This window comes from Leguminivora glycinivorella, chromosome 21 (assembly GCF_023078275.1).
Source record: "Leguminivora glycinivorella isolate SPB_JAAS2020 chromosome 21, LegGlyc_1.1, whole genome shotgun sequence".
Taxonomy (NCBI): Eukaryota; Metazoa; Arthropoda; class Insecta; order Lepidoptera; family Tortricidae; genus Leguminivora; species Leguminivora glycinivorella.
The window spans coordinates 13450919-13475354 of record NC_062991.1 but is presented as its reverse complement, the minus strand read 5'-3'; the positions used below and the strand labels follow the sequence as shown (position 1 = coordinate 13475354).

The 24436-nt window shown below is 36.5% G+C and overlaps 1 protein-coding gene across 2 annotated transcripts in view; it reads right to left on the bottom strand.

Moving 5' to 3' along the window:
• Nucleotides 1–2925: 2925 nt before the first annotated feature.
• The window catches only part of LOC125237493 (protein boule), a 47047-nt gene continuing 25536 nt past the window's right edge, over nucleotides 2926–24436 (bottom strand). The window contains exons 2-4 of one of the 2 annotated variants that reach the window (XM_048144603.1): nucleotides 9142–9204; nucleotides 3990–4170; nucleotides 2926–3261 (exon numbers count right to left, since the gene is read on the bottom strand). In XM_048144603.1, coding sequence (XP_048000560.1) covers nucleotides 3116–3261; nucleotides 3990–4170; nucleotides 9142–9204 — 390 coding nt within the window. In that variant the 3' untranslated portion in view covers nucleotides 2926–3115. The remainder of the gene's footprint in view (nucleotides 3262–3989; nucleotides 4171–9141; nucleotides 9205–24436) is intronic. The other variant, XM_048144604.1, reaches the window with a different exon arrangement.

The following is a 24436-nucleotide window of genomic DNA, read 5'->3' as shown; positions in this document are numbered from 1 at the left end:
AAGCATTGATAGTGATAGAGATTTATATATATACTATGATTGATTTAAAAATTCTTGTACTTGATTAAACGTCTGTAAATCATCATCTATATGCCAAACGACAACCCGAAGATGGAAAAAATAAAAACGCCTTCAATTGTGTTTGACAGACGATGTTGATAAAAATAACAGGAAAATTGACAAAGTAAATTTAAAGGAACATAATTCACAAGCCGAGTCAAAAAGTACGCTTTGAGCAGTGAAGCTTTGCAATTACTCTAAACTTATAGCTAACAGTAATAGTTCGTAAAAAGATGATAAATTGACAGCATTTTTGATTACACTAGTCGTATATGATGTCGAGGTATCATAATATAGTAATTGAGATAAAGCCTTACAACTAAGGCTGGTCATTTGACATACTTTAGTGGACATAGCAAGTTTTTTATTATCGATTGAAATAATTTCTCTTTCTTGACTTTTAATGAGTATTGTTTTTTTTCGTCTTGAAATTTCAATCTTTTAACAATAATATTTTAAATTTCAACTCCTACCAAATCGTCTTTATATTATTTTTGCCAAATATGCCAAATGACTCCAGCCGTTAAATAGTGAGAAAATACAACATCCAAATGATTAACATTCACGTACAACGTTACGTATAGATTTTTATTATTATTCCCATTCAAAAGCAACATGAAATTTCGGATACTTGGTCCTATTATCCTTGCAACAAATAAATTTTAGATTTTAGTATATTGGATAGTCTATAAATCTATAAGAAACACAACTATGGCTACAAAGATCCCATTATCACATTCTTCATGCTTTATTGATTGTCTTTTAAAGGGTTTAAACTTAACAATTAAAAAATGGTCTTTGGAATGACTAACACGATGATATAATCCTACTACTTGCAAGCTTGTAAAAACATCATCGTGTTATCAATTCTTAGTAGCAGAGAACATTGCCTCTTTTCTACATTATTATCAACTTGTTTTTATCAAAATGTGTAGCGATAATTTCGCCTATAACATTATCATTAGTTATTGCAGGGTTATTATCAATCATATGCCTAAAATTTTCCAACACAATTAAAACATTGGGTAAAAGATCATTGATTTTAGGATCACCATTTAGGTCATTAGTTTTAAAATCTGTCAATTTATAAATTCTTGTAGGTATTGACTAGTGATCTAAAATCAATAGTCCCTTATCACATTTTGGACCCCAGACTTGTTTCAACAGTAACATTAAAAACTAAATATTTAAAAAATATTTCTCTCTGTTCTAGGTATGGGAATCCGAAAACAATCTTATACTAGGGTAAACAAAACTCCTTTTAAAGGATAACAAGCAGTAACAAATCTGTCTTTTAGAGGTAATGTTTTCTATTCTAGCAACTTATCTTTGTGCTTTAATTCGTTGTGCTTACTATGCACATTATTACGCTTATGAATATTTCTATAGATGTTTCAAACCACTTTAGAATGATCAAAAGAACCAACTTTAACTGTTCTTTTGTATGTTAACAATTTATATATCAATAAAATTCAAGAACTATTTTTTATAATTGCAACAAGCCACAACACCAAGACAGAATTCCAGAAGAATTATTTATTTAAAATATTAGACCATATTTTGATCGCAATTTTGAGTATCTACATCATTAAATATGTAAAATAAATAAAACTAGTTTAGATACCTAATAATCAACACGACGCTGTAAGTAAATCATCGAAGCAACTATATTTAAAACAGGGATGAGTATAGTGGTGAATAATACTTTTTTTTTTTAAATTGGTACCTATTTTTTCTTCATGTTAACCAACTAAAGCATACGATTTGATGCATCTATAGACGTATAATAATGACAACACGTGAAACCTGATCTTCCACTATAAGTCAATGACGTTTTAGAATACGATGTTATTCGTTTTATGAACAAAGTAAACGAGTTACTTAGGTAACTTGTTCTAATACGTCAAAGACTCATAGTCAAGACTTTGCTCACTCTTACATCTGAATTTAACTACAACGTTACCAATGTAAGTAAGAGATAGACGCCCTAAGACAAAATTGTCAAAAACAACACACCTGATTAGACAAAAGTCTAATTGAACACTTCGTGCATTACTTTATAGTACACTGCGCAACTAGAACGATAAGTAAAATGTTACAAACAAGGTCTTTAATGCAGTTCAGAGTACATAGGAACTCAGTTTGTAATATTCTTACTTCCGAATCTACGCGCATTCTTTTTCATCACACTTGGGAAAGAATCAAGCACTGCATTTTAATAATTCGTAAATACCGAATCAAATGTTCTTGTACAATATTGTCATTCTTTGAGATGTTAGATAGATTCTGTGATAGGTTCAAAGTAGAACTCTTTTATACCGACTTGGTTCGTATAAATCAGTTATATAATAATAAAATCTGTAAGTATAACTTCCGAGGGAATAATGCTTTTGTCTTTCGTAAAATAAAATACTTTTTCAGCAAGTGTCATGAAAACCTTCCCAACTGTCCCAATTAATATATCGCACATTCTAAATGAAAGAAAACAACAAACAGTTGCTTTGAGCATGGTGGTGTTTGGAAGACTTGAGTAAATGAACGGTCCAAAATGAAAACTGATTTGAATTTACTTTTAAGTCCGGTGGGAAATCACAAAATAGCTTGAAACGAGGAGGATGTTTGCGACGTGACAGATAATCTAGATGCTGCTTTACATCATAAAATTTAATGATTTAAAATTGGTGCCTGAAAATCTCTTACTATGGTTTATATTTACACTTCGTCATACAATTTTGCGTCATCAGCACTATACAAAAATGAATCTTGGTCATTGAAATACTTCCATCTTAAAAATTTCAAAAGTAGAAGATTCTGAATCAGGAGAATAATTAGGATATTTATTTTTATCAACAGCTGTTTCGCACGCTTTCAAAAGATATTAGTTGCAGACACTTACCAGGCTTCACTTGACAACTTAAGCTGAAGTTAAACATAAGGATTCATGAATCAGCAGCATCTAGTCTTCAAAGCTTGCATGCAAATTAAAAGAATTCCGAAGTCTTCATCGCAATGAATAAAATCCAGAATCTTTATCGCAAACTCCTCAGCGCGTGGCTCAGTAGATATACGCTGGGTGGAGGGGGGGTGGTGGTATGCGGGGTTGCTTATCGAGGGGAGCGCAGCATGACGGCTCGCAGCAGGTGGAGTAGGGCGCTGGCACTAGCGCGTACTGTGTTGGTGGGGCGTAGAGGGCTGGTGTTGCTGGAAATTTTGGAAAAGTTTATTAGATTTTTTATAGAAGACAAGTTAGTTTAATTTCAATTACTTGTCAGTTGCTGAAAGAAGGTGTAATGATTAAATTGGATGATAATCATTTTATATAAAAAAAAAATAAAGATATGATACCATTTTTATCTACATATTTACAACTAGGACCTTCCAGCCAAGCTTGCAATTATTGACGCCCGTATCGTTTCGTAGTTTTCTTTCTATACCGCTCATTCACATTGGCGCGATAGAGCCAATTGCGTATCATTTTGCCCCGCAGCGTTAACGATTGCACATTTGGCTAGATGCACTGGCTTTCTTCCTTTTGTCTAATGAACTAAGAGCCCGGAGCGTGGCGCCCTGAGAATTCAAGGAAAGTTACTGTTTTTTTTTTTTAAAACCTTAGAACAAAAAATGGGCCGAATTAGGTTCTATGCAGACATTAAACGTCGCTACGAACACTACAGTATCCCAAACTTTCATCTTTAAGAAAATGAGGAAGGTCTGGCGACTCGGGACTCTTAGTCCATAAGTTAAAAATTTAATCTGGCAAAATTAATTGTAATTAGTTGTTCCAAAAACAATTTTGGTACCTTAAGAAATGGTTCACTAACATTGCCTGATCAGGACTTTACGATTTTGGCCTCGACCATTAGTGCCCTTAGTTACTTTCACCATTTACAGATAGACACTAAGTAAAGAAAGAGTAAGCAATATGTTACCTTGTCTATCAATGATGTACGTACTGTCAAACGGCAGTGGGTACATGGCATACGGCGGCGGTGGTAGCTCACACGGCGCGCAAGCGGGCAAGGGCGCCAGGGGGGGTGCACAAAGCAGCTGGTAGCAGAGGGGGGCGGGGAGGGGCGCCGCTTCAGAGCCTAGGACTGGCAGTTGGCTCATCTGGAAATTCGAGAAAAGCTACGTGAATTTTTTGATGAAGGATGATTTTGAACGTCAGTTTCGAATATGATGTTTTTGTCTATTTTATTTCGAATCTAGAGATGATTATGGATACATAATATTAACACTTTCGAAACCGGGCTCTACGCGGCGCTACGACATTTTCGCTACATACGGGGAAACCCATGTAATCGGCTACGCTTCTACGAGCGGTGTGCCCGACAGTCGGGTTCTTGGTAGCGAAAGTGTTAAATCTCAAATCAGGCCATCATGGTATTTTACATCCACCATTGATCTGGACACAAATGTATCATAGCGTGTGTGCAACTTGACAAAGGTCACATGATACTCTAGTTAAAAATGTAAATAAAACATGGAAAACATTTTCAGTAGTTGAAATTGCTCCCAGTCGAAAATGGCCCGGTACACTTTATTTATTTTCTTTATTTGGGAAACAAACAGCATATAATAATACAAAAAGTTAAACATAGTCAATAAATCATGAGCCAAAACAGTTTCCTCTTATAAGCTAACACACAATTCCTTTGCTCTGAAAAACTATACCTATTTAGAAAGTTGTACATCAGTAGTGCACTGTACTTATATATTACAATCTAGCAGGACAAACAGGCGTTAATGATTGATTAACAACTAATAACATGCATTACAAAATTTTGTTTAGGTTTATCAAAGTAAAAAAAAAAAAAAGTGGGTTATAAAAATGTAGACTTCCTTTTTAACTAAGGTTTTTATACCATTGAATGTCCAATTTGATCTAAATCAAATATCATCTAACATAATCAATCAATCGGTAAAGAACTACTACCATCCACGGAATTTATCGTAAACACAGCAATTCTAAAAATTCCAGCCCAAACTAGATCAAAACCAAATCTCTTCCACAGCATCCCACCGATCCGACCTTCCAGATGCCTCAAATATTCAGCCCGTATCGACCCGCGCTGAAATAGCTTACTCCACGCATTATTATTTCAGAAGCAATGACAGAATAATCTCGTACTCACTATGATCCTACCGACTTCGCCATTTAATCTTACTATAATTTAAAAAAAATGTATATTTGCAGAACGATTTCGTCTCGACCACCACCGAAAAATTATAGCAGCCGTAATAACTCTATTAAAATTGTTTAAATTATTTAAATTATTTTCTATTATTCCACTACCTAGGTTGTCTGGAAGAGATCGCTCTTTAGCGATAAGACCGCCTCTTGTTTTACCTCTTAAGTTGTTGTTTATACTTGCTATGTTGTTTCGTGTATTGAGGTGTGCAATAAAGAGTATTTGTATTGCATTGTATTGTATTGTAAAATTGCTTATTTCCCGCAAAAGGGTGACCATTGTCATCTACTATTATACTGACTGCGCCAATTATACTTAAAAAAAAAACTGCCCAAAAGTGTCTGAGTCCATATCGACCCGCTCTGAAATAGCTTACCTCACGCATTATTATTCAAAAAAATTACAGAATAATATTCTAATAGTAAACTAGTATTGCCTAATGAGTCCGAGGATCCTACCGACTTTTTTTTATTATAAATGGGCTTACTCTTGGCCACAGACTAGCCGAAGGCAAAGACGTGGCCAACTGACGACTTCGCCATTTTTTATTTATTTCAAGAAAGCTTATGATTTAAGGTTTTCAATTTTCCGCTAAACTGTAACCAGTTTATTAGCGAATCATCTTACTATAACTTTAAAAAAATATTTTCGAGGACATTTCCATATCGATCAGATCTAATGTATTCATCAGAATTATATTATAATAGTTTTTTCACCACCCCAACTGGTAAAGGTTTTCTGTGCTATTCAAAACCAGATAGCAAAATTGCATTTTATCCACAAGAGTGCAAAGTAATTTCATGCAAATTTTAACTTCATGTCTTAAGCGAAATGGTAGATTTTACTTATAAATGATGATTTTGAGTCATAAATATTGAATTATTTAATAGATTTGATTTAGTTTCATTTGTTTGTGTTGGTGTGGTGAAAATGTTTGTGTTTCACTCGGTGGCAAAGTTTGTGTAACTTTCGTACCTTGAAACCCTTGCAACGCTCAAGATTCCACTTTTTGAACCACTCGGTACGCTCGCGGTTCAATATTGTAATCTTTCGCTTGCTCGGGTCATATTGGCACGTGCGGTTAAACAACTACTTTGCCCCCTTGTAAAACAAATAACTATTGTTTTGGCAAAAGGCTGAACTTGGTCATGAACCATACGATTAAAAAGTTTATTTATTTATTTTTATTAGTTTCAACCCGCTCTGAAATACCTTACTATACGTACTTATTATTATTTTAGAATTAATAAAAAGCGTCTATTCCAAATTGCTCGAGAAATATTGTCATCATTGGAGAATGATGAGTCTAAGAAGCGAAGCTTACTTACTGACAATGCCATTTAATTTTATCAAAATATTTTGGTCAATTTTCACTTTCCCGTATTGACTTATGCTGAAGTACTCCATGCATCATTATTTCAGAAACAATGACAAAATAATATTATAATTTAATTTAAGTCTCCATTTCCTAGTAAGTGTGTGACGTTGAGTGTATATATGCCATACGATAAATAAATAAATAATAAATATTATAATCGTAAGCGAGTATTCTTCAACAAGTTCAAACAAGATTATCTCACTTTTTACTAGCCAGTGAATCTTAGGAATCTGAGAATCCTAATTGCGCAATTTAATCTTAGATAATACTAAAATATTTCTTGAGTCAAAATATTTTTAATACGAATTAAAATATGAAAAGGAGTTTCGTAAATTAAAAACATAAGCTGATCTCGCTGTTCTTTGGTCCACTATTGAGATGCATGAATTTGAAAGTGCTTATTTGAAATGATTTATTTGCTATTAAATGTGGTATACAATGGTGTTAAATATATAATATTAGAGCTAAAGACATTTAGGCTTTAAAAAGCCATGCAAAGTGTGATATTCTAAGTCTAAGTTTAAGTCATTAACAAATTAAATTATTTTCATGGAAAATGTTTTAATTTGTATTTCATGTTTAGGTATATATTATTATTGTTAGCCTACAAACATGCATTATTGTGTATGTACCTACTTGTTAAAAGCTAATAAGTATAATTATAAACATAGTCTATTGTAAATTATGAATGTTAAACTAATAATCTAAAAATTCCTTCAGACTATAATAACACTTGTCAACAAGATAAGAATACAATTGATTTTAAGATTTTTTTTTTATTGTAAGCCTATTTGAACAAAGAATAATTTTAATGGAATTGAGATTTAAGATCTCAAGTCCAAGTTATCCTGATTATTATCAGTCTACTCGTCTGACCTCACTGAATGAGGCCATTTGCGAAAGGTCGCGGGTTTGATGCCCTGTTTTATTAATGCGGGCCTTATGTGGGGATGTTATTAGCATTCCTGTTTTGAGGTCAGCAGGATTTAGGTTCATGTAAATACTTTCATGCCTCTCACGCTTTATTACCGGAAAGGGAAGGAATTAATCTGATGATAACTTATTTTTCCCCTCACTAGCTCGGAAACACGTGTTTTGTCCTTTAATACCAGTGGGTAAAAACGCATTTTATCCACTAGTGGGTAAAGTGATTTGACCTTATACTACGTCGGTGGCAAACAAGTACACGGCCCGCCTGATGTAAAGCGGTCACCGTAACCTATGGACGCCTGCAACTCAAACAGTGTCACATGCGCGTTGCCGCCCCATTAGAAACTTGTACATTCCCTTTTGCTGTGTTAAGTACACAGCAAAAAGGAGTGTACAAGTTCCAAGGAGGGTTCGGGTTGCCGACGACTCAAAGGACAATAAACGGAACAAGTTAGTTCCGTAAGTCCTCCCGTCATCAGCACACCGCACCCTCGTTGAGCTCTGGCAACCTTACTCACCGACAGGAACACAACACTATGAGTAGGGTCTAGTGCTATTTGGCTGCGGTCTTCTGTAAGGCGGAGGTACTACCCCAGTTGGGCTCTGCTCTAGATTCGAACGAGACGATATCAGCTGTGCTGTGCCCTACCACACAAAGCGGAATATCATTCGCTATGCCCTACCTCCTACTAAAGCCTTGAATAAAGACAAATTAACTGCTTTAAAATTGATAAAAGTAGGTGAATCTAGTAATAAAGATGATTCACCACCTGTGGAACTACTGGAAGCAGTGATAAACGCATTTTTTGCGTTGTAGTTTCCTCGCTATAGTGAGGGGAAAAGTTTTGTGTTACACTCGGGTGCAAATGTATTTTACTTCTCGTGTGTTAAAATACAAATTTGCCCCCTTGTATAACAAATAACTATATTAGGGTTCAAATGCAACTTTGGGAACAATTAAAGTTTATTTAGTAACTATTTTGATTTAGTAGTGAAACTACTATTTATAATGTAAATTATGAACAGAAATAGAGGTCATAATCTAAATATATAAAAGAAGAAACTGACTGACTGACTGACTGATAAAGGCACAGCCGAAACCGCTGGTCCTAGAGATTTCAAATTTGGCAAGTCGGTTCCTTATAAGGTGTAGAGGAGCACTAAGAAAGGATTTTTCAAAATTCACCTCCTAAGGGGGTGAAATGGGGTTTCAAAATTTGTATAGGAAAACAAGATTAGTACGCGAGCAAAGCCGCAGGAAAAAACTAGTTATGTAATAAAATTAAACCAGACTCTGCAGTTGCAGACTATTTTTATAAACATCAAATTTTTCCAATAATCCATACCTGTACTAGTTATAAGTTGAGATGAGATACCGTTTCTACAATGTCGACATTTGTTGACGAAGGAAACTTTGCATCTTATCTTTGTTGCATAGTTTTAATTGTATCCCTAACTAACTGTTGCTTACAGAATAACATTTTGAACGATGGACAGATAATTGACAAAAAAATCTACAGGATAAAAAAAGTAAACTGTGATGGAAAATGGAACATACAAAAGTTACTTTATAATAATTACCTGCTTTCTGACCGCCTGTGCCACTCGCAAACGGCCCAGCGGTGAGAACATTACACCTCCACTCTGGAAATAAAGAAAGCATATTCTTGAGTGAGTGGTTAGTGAAGTTACAGTATTATAACTTTAATTATTAAAATCGATATCTGGATTGCTGATATTTTACTCCATCCATAATGCTGCATTGCTGCATAAAGCAGTAACAATTTAATAATTTTATTTTATCTTGGACTTTCTGGGTCTGCAAACGCAAACCAACTAGTAAATATACGACGTACTGCTTATTAAAAAGCAAAAAATCCTCAAAGGATAAAATTCTGTCAAATAATAAAAAAACTAGATATACCTATCTAGTTTTTTTATTAATTGATTGTCCAAAGTTATTCTATCTCTGAAGAAGAACGACGTATTATTAAGCAATAATATAATTTATTGAAATTAATTTCCATAGAGTACCTAGTCTGTTCATATTCTTTGATGAATACTTTTGCATGTTAAATTGTATCTTGTTATTTAATGCATGTTAATTATAAGATGTAATGTTTTGAAAAGAAGTTGCCCGCCGAGTTTCTTGCCGGTCCCATAGTGGATACCCCCCACCCCACTGAGGGGGGACTGAAATCTTCTCGAGGCTGAGGCGTAGAGTTAGAGCCGGCGTAGCTTTATTTGACGTTCATATGCGCATTGTAATATGCCTACTTGAAAATAAATATTTCATTTTCATTTTCATTTTCATATTGTTTCAAAATTGTTTAATAAACTTTACAGTTTTATTTTCTAAAAACGCCAAGATCCTGGTTACTTACCTAATCACATTTTTAAGATATACTTATTTTGTTAAAGAAACTACTTTTTGCCTTTCACATATTAGTAAAAGAAAATCTAAACCTAACTAAGATCTACTTCTAGAACATTATCTATACAGACACCTACTCATTTAAACATTTTTTTATAGTAAACACTTCACAAAATTGTGGATGGTATCAATTAATTTTAATCTAAGCACTATACACCGTGTTTTCGGTATCACTCAAAACCTCAGACACCCCAACTGATTTTTATTTTTTTAAACGTGTCTAGAGTGTTCATCTTTTAATCTGATGATTATTCTTTTTTTAAATTTATTTTTTCATTTTCTGTACAGCTCTACTCGATTTTTAACTCTACACTCAATAAAATAATTGCTAGCTTCCATCATAAACCTTATAAAACTATTTATTTGTGTACGTTACTGCAACGACATAAGGTTTACCAATAGACAGCTATGTCACTGTAAAGCACTTTAAAGCTCACAGTAAACTTCAAATTGTACTGGTAATCGCAGTAAGCAAATTTAAACCCAGCATTCAAAATGACAGGGTTGTAATTAGGTACGAGTTCAATTTGTTATGACTTATGATAAACATTAAAATAACACTGACAAACAACGTCAAACTCGTAGCGGAAAAAAAAATCGTCCACGTAACCAGCCATTATTAATACCCCTAAATACTGAAAAAGGTATACAACCTTTAGCAATGTGGTATGCACAATGTTGTATTACGAATTCGTAGAATGGGCACGTAAAAAATAACTAATAATACAAATTAAAACAAAAAATATTACCCCCATCAATATATAGCTCAATCGATTCTACTCTCGATTCTGAACAAACGGTTTTCAGGTTTTTATTGTTAAGTGAAACACGGTGTATTTACTGCATAAGCGTATTAAAATCCACAACCGTTTGCATAAAAACGCGTCCCCGGAAGTAATTACAAGAAAAAAATAGCGACCCTCATATTTTCCTCCTTAAGTGGCATGTTTTATAAAGCAAACAAACACCCTAATCAGGTCACCGTTTATTTATTAAATTATTTGTTTAATTTTCAACTTTAACAGCCATTAATATAGTTGAAAATCACATTGGTTTCAAGGTTTCATCGTGCCATTCATGATGGCCGTTCAAAATGTGGCAATGCGAACCAGCGCGGCGTCTTTATGAATGGCACGATTTATAATAGACGTAAAATACAGGGTGTATACATTGTGCCGAGTCACTGCCGATACACTATTTCTGCTTAATTTGAACTCATTGTTGGTGTAGCAGGCGGTTTTACGGAAATGTGTGGGTCAAATCGAAGGAGATAGCGAGTTTGAAAAGTTTTTATTTTGTTAGTCATAATCATAAATAAATAAATAAATAAAAATAAATATTGGGGGACACCTCACACAGATCAACCTAGCACCAAACTAAGCAAAGCTTGTAAGTACTATGGGTGCTAGGCGACGTTATACATACTTATATAAATAAATACATACTTATATACATCTTTCTTTTTTTTATGAAATAGGCAGCAAACGAGCAGACGAGCCGCGTGATGGAAAGCAGTCATCGCCGCCCATGGACATAAGCAACATCAGGGGAGTCAGTCATCACAAGTTATTTAAACTCTCAACGCTTCTGACTTACGCCTCACCTGTGCTAGCGTGTACGCGTACCTTAATTCGACAAAGGTCGGAAAGTGCCTTTACGTGTATGTGATTTGCAACTTTGTCGCAGCAACTCGGGACTTATATTCTAATAGGTGTTGAAGCAAAGCCATCGATGTAGCCAGAGGGTCGTGACGCTACGTGGCAATCAAAACGCAGACTGGCTTGTCGTGTCACTACAGAAGAGTGATTATGTAGGTCATATTATTAATAGGTCGTAGGTCTCTCTTTCCGCAATTGGCGCTTTTCATCTAAAGTTTTGAGGCGGTTATCCTCAAATGCCTTAACACCGTTATAGATGATAGTTCGCCAAGATGACCTTTTCCCAACAAGCTCCTCCCAACGCGCATGGTCGATGTCGCAAGCGTTCAGATGTCGTTTGAGCACGTCCTTGTAGCGCAGTGCTGACCACCATGCCTCCGTTTACCCACCGCCAACTCAGAGTATAGAACAGCTTTTGGCAAGCGGTGGTTACCCATTCTAAGGACATGCCCACACCATCTGCATAACTCCACGTGTCGGCGAGTACTTAAAAGCAAGTTTGACCCGGCCAGCCATATTAGAGCACGCAAGGAAACGTCCGTAAGGCTTATTTAGGGCCACCGTAATCGAAAACGATGAGGAGGACTATAAGTATCGTAGCTAAAATGGAACTGTCATTTAGAAAACTTAAGGTACATGTTTGCATTAATTTTTTATTTGGGATACCGCCAATTGCCTTATGAGGGCAGTATAACGATGTTATCGTAAACGTTTATGCATTTACAGTCAACCAATTGGAACCCTAGGCCACTCTACCACGTCAAAATGACAAGCAGTAAGAAATTTCTTACAATCTGATTTATAAAATTACGCTGACATAGTTCTACAGTGGCCTAAGGTTCCAGCTGGTTGACTGTGCACCGGTTCGTCTGAGAGTTCGACTCTATGTTCTGTGTATATATTCTGTATTCTGTAAGAAATGAGTATATTAGACGAAGTCTAAAAAGTTGCGCCTATAACACAAAAAGCTAGGGCGAAACGCTTACGGCCCAGCCACGACATTGGTCTAAGAGACTGCTCGATCCCACAGTCAAACCGTGAAAACTGTTTTGTGGAACACTGTTCTAATGTAAACTGTTTATTTGTGCGCTAATAAATAATAAATAATAAAAATAAGCTCGACAGCGGTGAGCGGCAACCATACGTGCGAATGAAAAGTGCCATCGCTGTGTCTCGCTCCAATGTATGGCCGCCGCTCACCGCTGTCGCTCTTAGACCAATGTCGTCTAAGCCATGGTACGGTAATATGATCCGGAGGGATGAAAGTCATATTACGAAACAAATATTACGGATGAATGTTGGAGGAAGCGGGAGAGGAAAGTAGTAGTAGTGAAACACTTTATTGTACCAGAAAATAATACAGCAAAGCCGTATAAGAGATTGATAGACTGAGAGATGATATTGATATGAAATGAATGCAATTGAATGATGAGATGACGTCTGATAGAGAGTTAAGAAAGCATACATTTTTTTGCAAACATTTAATTTTTGGCACATGCTTTTATCGCCGACTATACCATTCTTTCAACGGTCATCTATTGATCTTCGAGACGTTTCTAAAAACCCCTTACTCGATGGGGATACGACGTTTCATAACAGAGTTCCTATGACCACCTTTCTGCTCCATCATCAGATCATTTCCAAGATACCATAATATTGCATTGTCACGTGATTTACATATGTGTGCAAAATTTCAGCTCAATCGGAAACCGGGAAGTGTGTCAAATTTAGCTTCTACGTTTTGACGCACATTAACATACTAACAAGGCAAGTTGAATAATAGCTTGTAAAAAGACATGCTGCGCCGACCCCAAGTAGTTGGGATAAGGGCAAGCGAAAAGAATTTGAATCAGAACCCGGAAGTGTTCCTATTTCAGAATTTAATAGTTAAATGAGCACACGGGTTTAGTTTCAGAAGCTTTGATTTAATTATCAGAGATCCTCAAGGGTTTCCGTTTTAGAATTTGTTACTTTATATCGTAAATATTAAAAGGGCCATTGTATGGAAAAACTGAACAGCGCCCGGAAACAGTTACCTAGAATCTATAATTACGCGATAAATTCCCTTGTGGTGTCGGGTTATAATTTTCCCCTTTCGTCCTGTCTTCTTCTTCGATCGTTCCATCTATGCTGTCAATTCTTTCAATCATAGAAATATTTAGATATATTTTTATTCATGGCAAAACAAAAAAAAACTACACATAAATACAGATCAAAAACAGAACATTATTTACACACATAACATCACAAAAAGGTAAGTAGGTACACATATTTGCCAAGAAGATGGTCCTGACTCAGCATGGTGTTAGCCTGGGGGGCCAACGCTAATCTTCCGTCAAGGCCATACCGAATGATACCACGGAAAGTATGTACATTACAAAGGAAATTATAGCATATAGAAAAAAATATACGATTTAAAATAAGTTGACAACAGCATAAATAAACAATAAACATTTTTAAAACATTTACAAAAATTTTAAGCGTGAACGTAACCACATCTGACGTCATCGGTTAGCGCCATCTATACATTATAGCGGGAATCATGTCATTCTGTTGAAGATTAGGACCCTTCATCGGCTTGGCTTCGTGCAGTTTTAATTGCATGGGTGCAGTAATTTGAACTCACCATCCACTAGGGGAAGGGGCCTGAGTCAACTTTTGCTCGTCATAATTAATCTCTCCAGGCTATCTGGCGGCCGACGCGAAATGTGACCGAAAGAACTAAGAATAGGGATGACGACTACATAAAAAAATGGCATTCTGTTTAGTCCGTCAGTTAGATTGTCCAAAAATACTGAACACATATTTTTCACTTTTTCTAATTAATAAAAAAAATACAAAGATATAGAGCATAAAGTTCCGGAGTGGGGGCTTGTTGTTGTCACTTCTAAGTAAAAATTGTACCTAGGCGTGACGTCACGCGAAACTTCAACGCACTGTACTGTCGTAAGTTTTGTTTACGAGATAAAAAGAAAAACATACATACATACATACATACAATCACGCCTGTGTCCCATGAAGGGGTAGGCAGAGCACATGAAACTACTCAGATTTCAGTGCCACTCTTGGCAAATAAGGGGTTGAAAGAAACCGAAACTGTGACATTGCAGTGACAGGTTGCCAGCCTCTCGCCTACGCCACAATTTAACCCATATCCCACAGTCGCCTTCTACGACACCCACGGGAAGAAAGGGGGTGGTGAAATTCTTAACCCATCACCACACGGGCAAAAGAAAAAAATACGTGTCTAATATTCTTTGATAATCTAATTGACGGACTAATTAGTTATTTTTTTAGTCGTCTCGCCTATTTGGTCCTGGCATGATGTTGACAACCGGCGCTTTATGCGTACCTCCTAAAATATGAACTGGTTCGTCATGTAGTTGTCGTAGAAATCAACTGCCGGATATGGGTTTAATTGTATAGAAGGCAATAAATAGGCTAGCAACCTGTCACTGCAATTCACAATTTTGTTTTCTTTCAACTCATTAAGAGTGGCACTGAAACTTGAACAGTTTCATGTGGTTTGCCTACCCGTTTTGAAAATATAGACGTGAGTTTAGGTAGGTATGTGGAAATTACTTTTCCCTTTGATTCTCTCGATATCAACGAATAAAAAAATCATAGTAGTGACACGATATCAGAATTTAATAATTAATGAGCATGACACGGGTTTAGTATCAAACGCTTTGATTTAATTATCATATTTATTAGGTCACAATTTTGTTGTATTGATCTGCTTTTCATTTTAGATTTAAATTTTATTATTGTAGCGGTATTAGATATATTATACACGGTGGAATAAAAAGGACCGTTCAAACTTTGCATAGTGACTTTTGAGGCCATAATGAACAACTTTTATTCAACGTTGCAATCGCAAAAAAAAATCTGGTTGTTTTATTTTTGACTGTCATGATGCCGTTCATTACTATGGAATAGCCAAATTTTTTTGAGATTTCAGCATTGGTCCCATAACAAAAGTTGTACATTATGACCTCAAAAATCACTATGCAAAGTTTGAACGCTCTTTTATATTTCACCCTGTATTGAACTTAAAATGAGATTGAACGCTACGCGCACAGTTGAGTCAAAAAAGAAGCAAAATTCAGTTCCTCTGAGATAGACATTTGCGATTCAATGAAATATGCAATAAGAAATGTCTGCTAGACCTTTTGTGAGACAGGCAATATTACTGAATACTTTATTAGATCTTTAGGGCATCGTGTTGCAAAAAGCTAGAACAGTCTGGATTTATCGATGTACATAAGTACTTAATATAATACAAAGTTAGAATAAGAATTAAGATAAAACTTGAAATGCCTAGTATCATTCAGCAATTCTGAAAGCCGAGAAGGACAAGTCCAGTAAGTACAGTTACCGGCATAAATTAGTGATTATTTCTGTACCTTTTCGCATTTAATCGTTTGACAATTTCGTATGACATTTCAAACACTACGTTAGTGACAAGGTACAGAAATCATCACTTATGTATGCCGGTGACTGTACCTAGACTTGGCTCACGAGATAACCGCTATGTGGGATGTTGATTCAACGATCATTGTCCCGAAAATTGTGTCCGCGAACGGTCTCACAGCGAAGAAATAAACAACAATACAATCTACAATGAAATAAAGAAAGAAAGAAAGAAAGAAAGAAAGAATCTCGACCAACATCTTAAGAGACTCTCGCTAGGTGGCTGGATTAAGGGTCAAATGTGTGATCTTGGACACGGCGCATATAGTCCGACGGTTCCTCTCTCTGCAGCCCTAAGCATCGGCAGCTTGGGCCCTGCCCCGCTACTGGCGACACCCTAAGTTAGGTTTTTTAATGGTTTTTTGTAATGACTGTAATGAGTTTTATTGATCATTTATTTATATATGTTATGTCTATGTATTCTAAGAGTTTAAAAATTCATTGAAATAATTAAATAGGTACATAGTTTTTTAACATTGAAAACGGGAGACTTATATTGACCGGGATATAGACCGTGATTACCTTCCGTGGTGACCGTGGTTTTTTTCCGTGATCATGATGCATGCAACTGCGTCGAAATATCGGGAGCTCGACAAAAATCAAAAAGGTAATCACGGTCTATATCCCGGTCAATATAAGTCTAATGAAAATAACCGTGAATCATTCAAAACTCTTATTGAAAACGGTGTGTTTTCATAAATACAAAATAAATTAAACGAGTCAGATGTCCAAGGAATTGGTTTAACCTGCCCAAAGCCAGTAAAAATAAACAGGCACGCAAATTATCCTGGGACGTGAGGATACAAACGTTGAAAGATTTATTTTGTACATAAAGAGGGTCAGCCAATGTACGGGGCCAGGCAAATAGGTCAACATGAGTTTGGAATAAAAAATTGGACTAAGCAGGGCTACGGATTTGAGGAGGGTTAAATAATGCTACAGTACTTAAATAATTTATTTATTCGCAGTAAAGTTACGTGAGTAATTGAGTATTCTAATGTGGTGACGGGTTAAGAATTTCATCTTCTTCCCTCCCTTGGGTGTCTTAGAAAACGACTGTGGGATATGGGTTCAATTATGGTGAGGTCGATAGGCAAAGACATTGTTTTCTTTCAACCTCTTAATTGCTAAGAGTGGCACCTTTTTAAAATAAAGGGATTGAGATTATGTATTCATGTATACAGTAGGTACATAAAACAAGTTTTTACGTTCTTAGAGTGTAAAAAATATCCTATACTTATGTAAATTCTGCTTAAAAACATGCAAAGACGGTTAATTTAAAGAGATTCATTACTGAGATAAAATATTATAACCTACACATACGTCAAATATCAGATGTTAAGTGTACCTTTAATTTATTGTGTAGACACTAATTCAGACAAAATACTAAAATTAACATAATACGGTATGATAGATATCTATCATACGTAAGAAAATATTGTTTGTTAATTTAAATATTTAAATTAAATGACCACATTTTTAATTTCTGATGCTATTGGGTTGGTAAGAAAGTAATGAGCGATCGATTGAATTCCACATAAAATTTTTGAGAGAGTTCTAGAATTTTCTATGGTCGAAAGTATATAAAGGGCGAGTCGCACAGTTTCTCGTCAGTCATTCACTAGCTGTCGCCGAGCTAATATAAGGAAGAAAATGGACGAATTAAAAGTGCATGTAAGGCATTGCTTACTATATGAATTTCAGTCTGGCCATTCAGCCGCCGAAGCAGTGCGTAATATATGTCAGCGTGTTGCTCCTGAAGTTGTGTCTGAGGCCACGGCGAAACGATGGTTCCAGCGGTTTCGTAGTGGCGACTTTTCATTATCAGATCAACCTAAGTCTGGTCGACCGGTGAAGATTGATGTAGCCAAATTAAAAACCTTAATTGAAGGAGATCCGAGGCTAACGAGTCGTACTTTTGTTACCGAGTTAGGCTGCTCTCATGTCACCATAGAAACACATTTACACGAGTTGGGAAAAAACTACAAATACAGTGTTTGGATACCGCACGAACTTTATAGAGATCAACTAAACCGCCGTGCCGATATCTGCATACAACTTCTGTCTTTTCGCCGCACATTCAACTGGTTGGACCATCTTATCACTGGAGATGAAAAATGGGTCTTATATATAAATCACACACGCAAACGTCAGTGGCTAGCTCCAAACGAAAAAGGAATAGAGGCACCAAAAACAGAGCCTCACCCTAAAAAAGTTATGCTGTCCGTTTGGTGGGATATTCATGGTATTATTCACTGGGAACTCCTACCAAGTGGAATGACTGTTACCGCATCAGTATACTGTACATAGCTTGAAAATTTAAACCAAAAAATCTGTCAGAATCGTCCACAGCATGCTAAAGTTTTTTTCTTACACGACAATGCTCGCCCACACATTGCAAAAGTGACTCGGCTAAAGCTATTGGAACTAGGTTGGAAAGTGATACCTCATCCACCGTACTCTCCAGACTTGGCACCTACGGATTACGCATTGTTCAGATCGCTAAGCAATGCCTTGAATGAAAAAAAGTTCGATGATCAAGCCCATCTACGACAGTACATAGCTGAGTTTTTTGAATCTAAACCTAAGAACTTCTTCGCCGATGCTATTCATTCTTTACCAGAACGATGGAGACAAGTAGTAGATAATGAAGGCCGTTATATTTTTGATAAATGATTAAAATAATAAATTAAATAAAAATTACAATATTGGTTATGATTCGCTCATTACTTTCTTACCAACCCAATATTTCAAGCTCCAATTATTATACAAATACATCTAAAAATACCACAAAAAGGCACCCAAATTGAAAACCGTGTCATTCACAAAATCGATAACGCTATCTAAAGATTCAAATAACATCGTCCCTTTTCCCCCACAACTTTATCAGCGACGAAAAATTTTTTACATTTTACAAAAGACCTTCAAGACGGAACAAAAGCCGAAGATACACAAAAGGCAACTTGAGAAGGCTTGAACCCTTGGCAATATGGTGGGGATTCACAAATCGGGCCACGGGATTATATCCGTATTTGATCGGAATATTGTGGATTCATTAATATCCGGGCCTTATTCGATATGTCGAATATCCCATCATTTTAAAGATCAGCATTCAACGGTTTATCTACAAGTTGATTAGATACGTTTTACAACAAAATCAATATGTCAGAGGCTCCGACTAGAGCCTCATTAAAAATATACCTGAAATATTTAAAGGAATGCAGTGCAGTAGACTGCGATACTTTCCAATTCAAATCTGACTGACGGTTCCTCTCAGGATACCCACTCACCACGGCTGTCATTAATGTCATCTTAACCGGCCAGGAACTAATCCATTTAACAGCTGTTCGGGTCATATAAATAACAGATGCTGTATCGCAGTCAAACGCACTCAAGCATAGACTATTTCCATACTAAACTTGACATTCCATCATCCGCAGCCGTCATGCTGCGACAAATATTAAACACACATTCCTCGCCCTTAAAGTTGGTCAAAGGCGCCTTCAGAGATATACACTAGAGAATTTCCGACGGGTATCACTACGGTCGGGGTGGTGTAAAGATTTAGCATGTCAGCCGCGATAGCTGGAGACCCGAGTTCGATTCCCGGCTTCGCCACCAGTGGGCTTGATTGCTTTTTGTTTAGTGTATGGTAAAATCAATATACATACATACATACATACATACAATCACGCCTGTATCCCATAAAGGGGTAGGCAGAGCACATGAACCACTCAAGTTTCAGTGCCACTCTTGGCAAAAATGGGATAGAATAAAACGAAATTGTGACATTGCAGTGACAGGTTGCCAGCCTCTCGCCTACGCCACAATTTAACCCATATCCCACAGTCGACTTCTACGACACCCACGGGAAGAAAGGGGGTGGTGAAATTCTTAACCCGTCACCACACGGTCAATCAATCAATATATCAATATTATTTTAGATAATAAAGAACTTTGACATACTTTCAGAACACGCACTCTAACGTCTTGACAATGTACGATATCCATACTAATATTATAAATGGGAAAGTGTGTGTGTATGTTTGTTTGTCCGCCTTTCACGGCAAAACTGAGCGATGAATTGTCGTGATTTTTTAAATGGAGGTAGTTGAAGGGATGGAGAGTGACATAGGCTACTTTTTGTCTCTTTCTAAGGCGAGCGAAGCCACGGGCAAAAGCTAGTGATATATATTTGTGAGAACTTTGGTAGCTCCGACATATTATTTGATGGCGACTACACTTCTGCAGGCTTTTTAGGGTTCCGTACCAAAAAGGTACAACAGGAACCCTTATGGTGCGACTCTGTCCGTCTGTCTGTCCGTCTGTCACATTCCTAAATATCTCGAGAACTACTAATGCTATCAACTTGAAATTTGGAATAGTTGTGAACATTGTAAACTTCTACAAATAGAAAGTATAATTTTTTTAAATATATTAATTTTCACTGTAGAAAATGGCCAAAATGAAAGGGGGGTAAACTGTAAATTTCAAGTTACTAGGTCAAGTGGGGTATCGTTGGAAAGAGCTCAAATTGAACGTAAATAGGCTATTTTTTATAATTTTTTTGTTGTAAAAAAAAAAAAGAATTTTGAAGGAAAATGTAAAAAAAAATACCGTTCCCCCCCCCCCTTATCTCCGAAGTTTACCAACGAAAAATTATCAAAATTTTAGTAAACATTGGTTTTATGCTATATATTACAGGAAAAATATAATCGTGTTTGTATTTTGAATACTTTTTTTTTAATTCACAAAAAACTTTTCAGATTTTTACTTTCAATTTACCCACCCTTGCGGATGTATATCGTACTTCAAATTAATACGAGATGTTACGTAAACCATCTTCTGTCCAATAAAGTAAAAACTGTTTAAATCGGTTAACATTATAAAGAATTATCCCTGAAAAACCAGGTCGCGCAAATTAGTTAGCAAATTGACCGGGAGATGGCGCTATACACTATAATACTCATTAGTGCCTATACTTTTGTCTTCTAGTCAAGTCATTAGAGTTATATGAAAATATGAGATTATTTTTACTAGGTAGTTTGAAAGAAAGTTTGTACGGAACCCTCGGTGGGCGAGTCCGACTCGCACTTGGCCGGTTTTTTTTTTTTTTCATTGAAACGAAAAATCTTTCTGGACAGTGAGATTTTACGTTTTCGATTCTCAAAGACTTTTCCGCAAATGCTAAATCTTTCGATGGAGCTTTTAGAAAGTCGGGGATTATATCGAACACAGGATTAAGCTAAGATGAAAAATGGAGGCAGGTTTATGTCAATTATGTTCCGGTTTGGCTTTTCCTTATTACTTTTGTAGTACTTATCTGTCAGCTTAAGGTCGGTCGCGTTACATAGAGTAATAGAAAGACTTTGTTTTATATTTATAGCTCAAATCTCGAAATTAGGCATTTTATCAAATCAATTTTAACCCCAGACGCAAAAACGACGGGGTATTATAAGTTTGGAGTATTATAAGTCGGGGTATTAAAGACGTGGTGGAGGAAATTGGACACAGAAAGTGGAGATGGGCTGGGCACATTGCCAGGATGGACCATAGTCGCTGGGCGAGACGAACTATGGTGTGGAAGCCCGCTAACACCCGCGGTCGCGGCAAGCCCCCCCTTAGATGGAGAGACATCTGCCAACTAGCTGGCGATAACTGGATGCGGATGGCAATGGACCGACAAGCGTGGAGGAATGGAGAGGAGGCCTATGTCCGAAGACGGGCGCTTTAGAGGCTGCTATAGATAGATAGATAGATTATAAGTTTGAAGTAGTAGTCAGGAGTGTCCTTAGCTATGTTTCATGAAAATCGGTCGACTATGTGGGGATATTTTTCAAATTTTAAATTTTGTGGTTAGGTTATATATGTGGAAAGCAATCTTATGGATTATTTAGCGTGCGTCTCATTTCTTATATAAATTCTTTATTTTTGAGAGAATGAGAAAATGCAATCGCGTAATAGCATGTTCGTGTTCATTTTCTACTTATTTCAGAATGTTGTTTTATATAAAAAGCCTTTCTTTGCTTCTCATATTTTGTAAGTGCGGACCGCTTTACACAAAAATGTCTTTCAAGCATCTGATGGATTAGAAACCCAACCTTGGTCAAACTATTTGAGAACTATCAATATTTAGAACTTTATTTCAATAAGTGTATAAATGTACTTATTTTTCTTTGCTTCGACATGTCCGTTATATGTACTCTTTAGCAAATAAATACTTCATTAATGTAGAAATTATATTTAGTAACACACGTGCAGCACGATCTTCTCAAGTGTCATTCATGACATTTAACGCGCAGGCCGAATACAAGATGGCGCGCTCCTAATGGACGCGTTCAGGATAACTGTTAGGAGAGCCGTGCTGCACGTTTGAGTTCGTGGCCCACAAATGGTCTCGACGGAAGATCAGCGCTGACCTTATGGTTAGCAATATGCTGAGGCGGGACCATTTCGTGGTAAAAACGACATTTATACTTTTTTTTTATAACCATTTGTTTGATTTTTTTTTATTGTGTTTACCATGAATAAATGCTTTGTATTGTATTGTATTGTAAAGTAAGGTACATTTAATAGCCTTTCAGACATTAAGGAGATGTTTTCGAGTAAAAGGTAAAATTGTAGCTTACCATAAGGATGAAATTTCTAACAAATTTAGAGCGTTCTTAAGCTTAAGTAAGAATTCTGACGATCGATCTGGCTAGTGCATAGTGACCCTGCCTGCAGAGCCGATGGTCCTGGGTTCAAATCAAGGTGAAGGCATTTATTTGTATTATGAGCACAGAATAGCAATGCACGGACGAGAAGTTTCCAAAGTTGCAGAACTTTCTTCATGAGAATTTTCGGTAACTTCTGAGAATGTTCTCGAGAACGAGAATTTATCAGAATACTTAAGTAACTTCGTAGTTTATACCATGATTTCGTCGGACTCAATGGACTCAGCAAGTCAAGACGTAGTAGACCCGTGGTAGTGCGCTGGCTTCGTATGCCGATGTTCTCATGTTCGATCCTGACAGCGATCTTTTTTTTTTATATTTTGACATGACCAAATCAAGATCAATCAAGAAATAATAGTTCGGTACCTAATTTATAAAAGTCAGGACTAAAACTGTGAAGTCTGAAAGTCGAAATGTTCCCTGAAGTAATAGTGAAAATTTAAGCAACTTATTGGTAACTTATCACTTATCAACAAAATAGCTAACTGTAATAGACAATATTATATGTATAATAACATATAATTTTATATTATGCCCATTTAAACTTTATTTCAAGTATATTCTCTCGTTTAAACAATAAATTTCATGTTGCAGGAATGTTCTGCGAACATTCTCAAGAAAGTTTCCGCTTTTTTTTTTTATACCACGTCGGTGGCAAACAGGTATACGGCCCGCCTGATAGAAAGCGGTCACCGTAACCTATGGACGCCCGCAACTCAAGGGGTGTCACGTGCGCGTTGCCTACCCATTAGAAACTTGTACACTCCTTTTTTGAAGAACCCCATACTGTAGTTCTTCGGGAATACCTCGACAGGGAGCTCATTCCACAGCCGGAGCGTTCGTGGGAGGAAATTCCTCTGAAACCGCACGGTGCGCGACCATTTGGGAATGTTCTGCAATTTCTACATTACTGGCACAGAATATTTGTTCCTGAGTTATGGATGTTTTCTATTTATTCAAGTATGTACATAAGATATACCTGCTATGTGTATCGTTGTCGTACCTAGTATCTACATACAACACTTGAGCTTCGGTCAATCTGTGTAAGAATGCCCTATAATATTTTTTTAAGTATAAAAAGTGATATCTTTTGTTAGAAAACGACACAAATAGTAAAGTTGCTAGTTTGGGAACGAGTATCGATTTGGGGATGTTTCAAGATTATTTTTGACGACCGGTCTTGCCTAGCGCGTAGTGACCCTGCCTGCTACGCCGCGGTCCCGGGTTCGAATTCCGGTAAGGGCATTTATTTGTGTGATGAGCACAGACATTTGTCAATGAGTCATCGATGTTTTCTATGTATATAAGTATTTGTACACACATACATACAATCACGCCTGTATCTCATGAAGGGGTAGGCAGAGCACATGAAACTACTCAAGTTTCAGTGCCACTCTTGGCAAATAAGGGGTTGACAGAAAACGAAATTGTGACATTGCAGTGACAGGTTGCCAGCCTCTCGCCTACGCCACAATTTAACCCATATCCCACAGTCGCCTTCTACGACACCCACGGGAAGAAAGGGGGTGGTGAAATTCTTAACCCGTCACCACACGGGAGATAAGTATTTGTATATTATATATATTGTTGTCTGG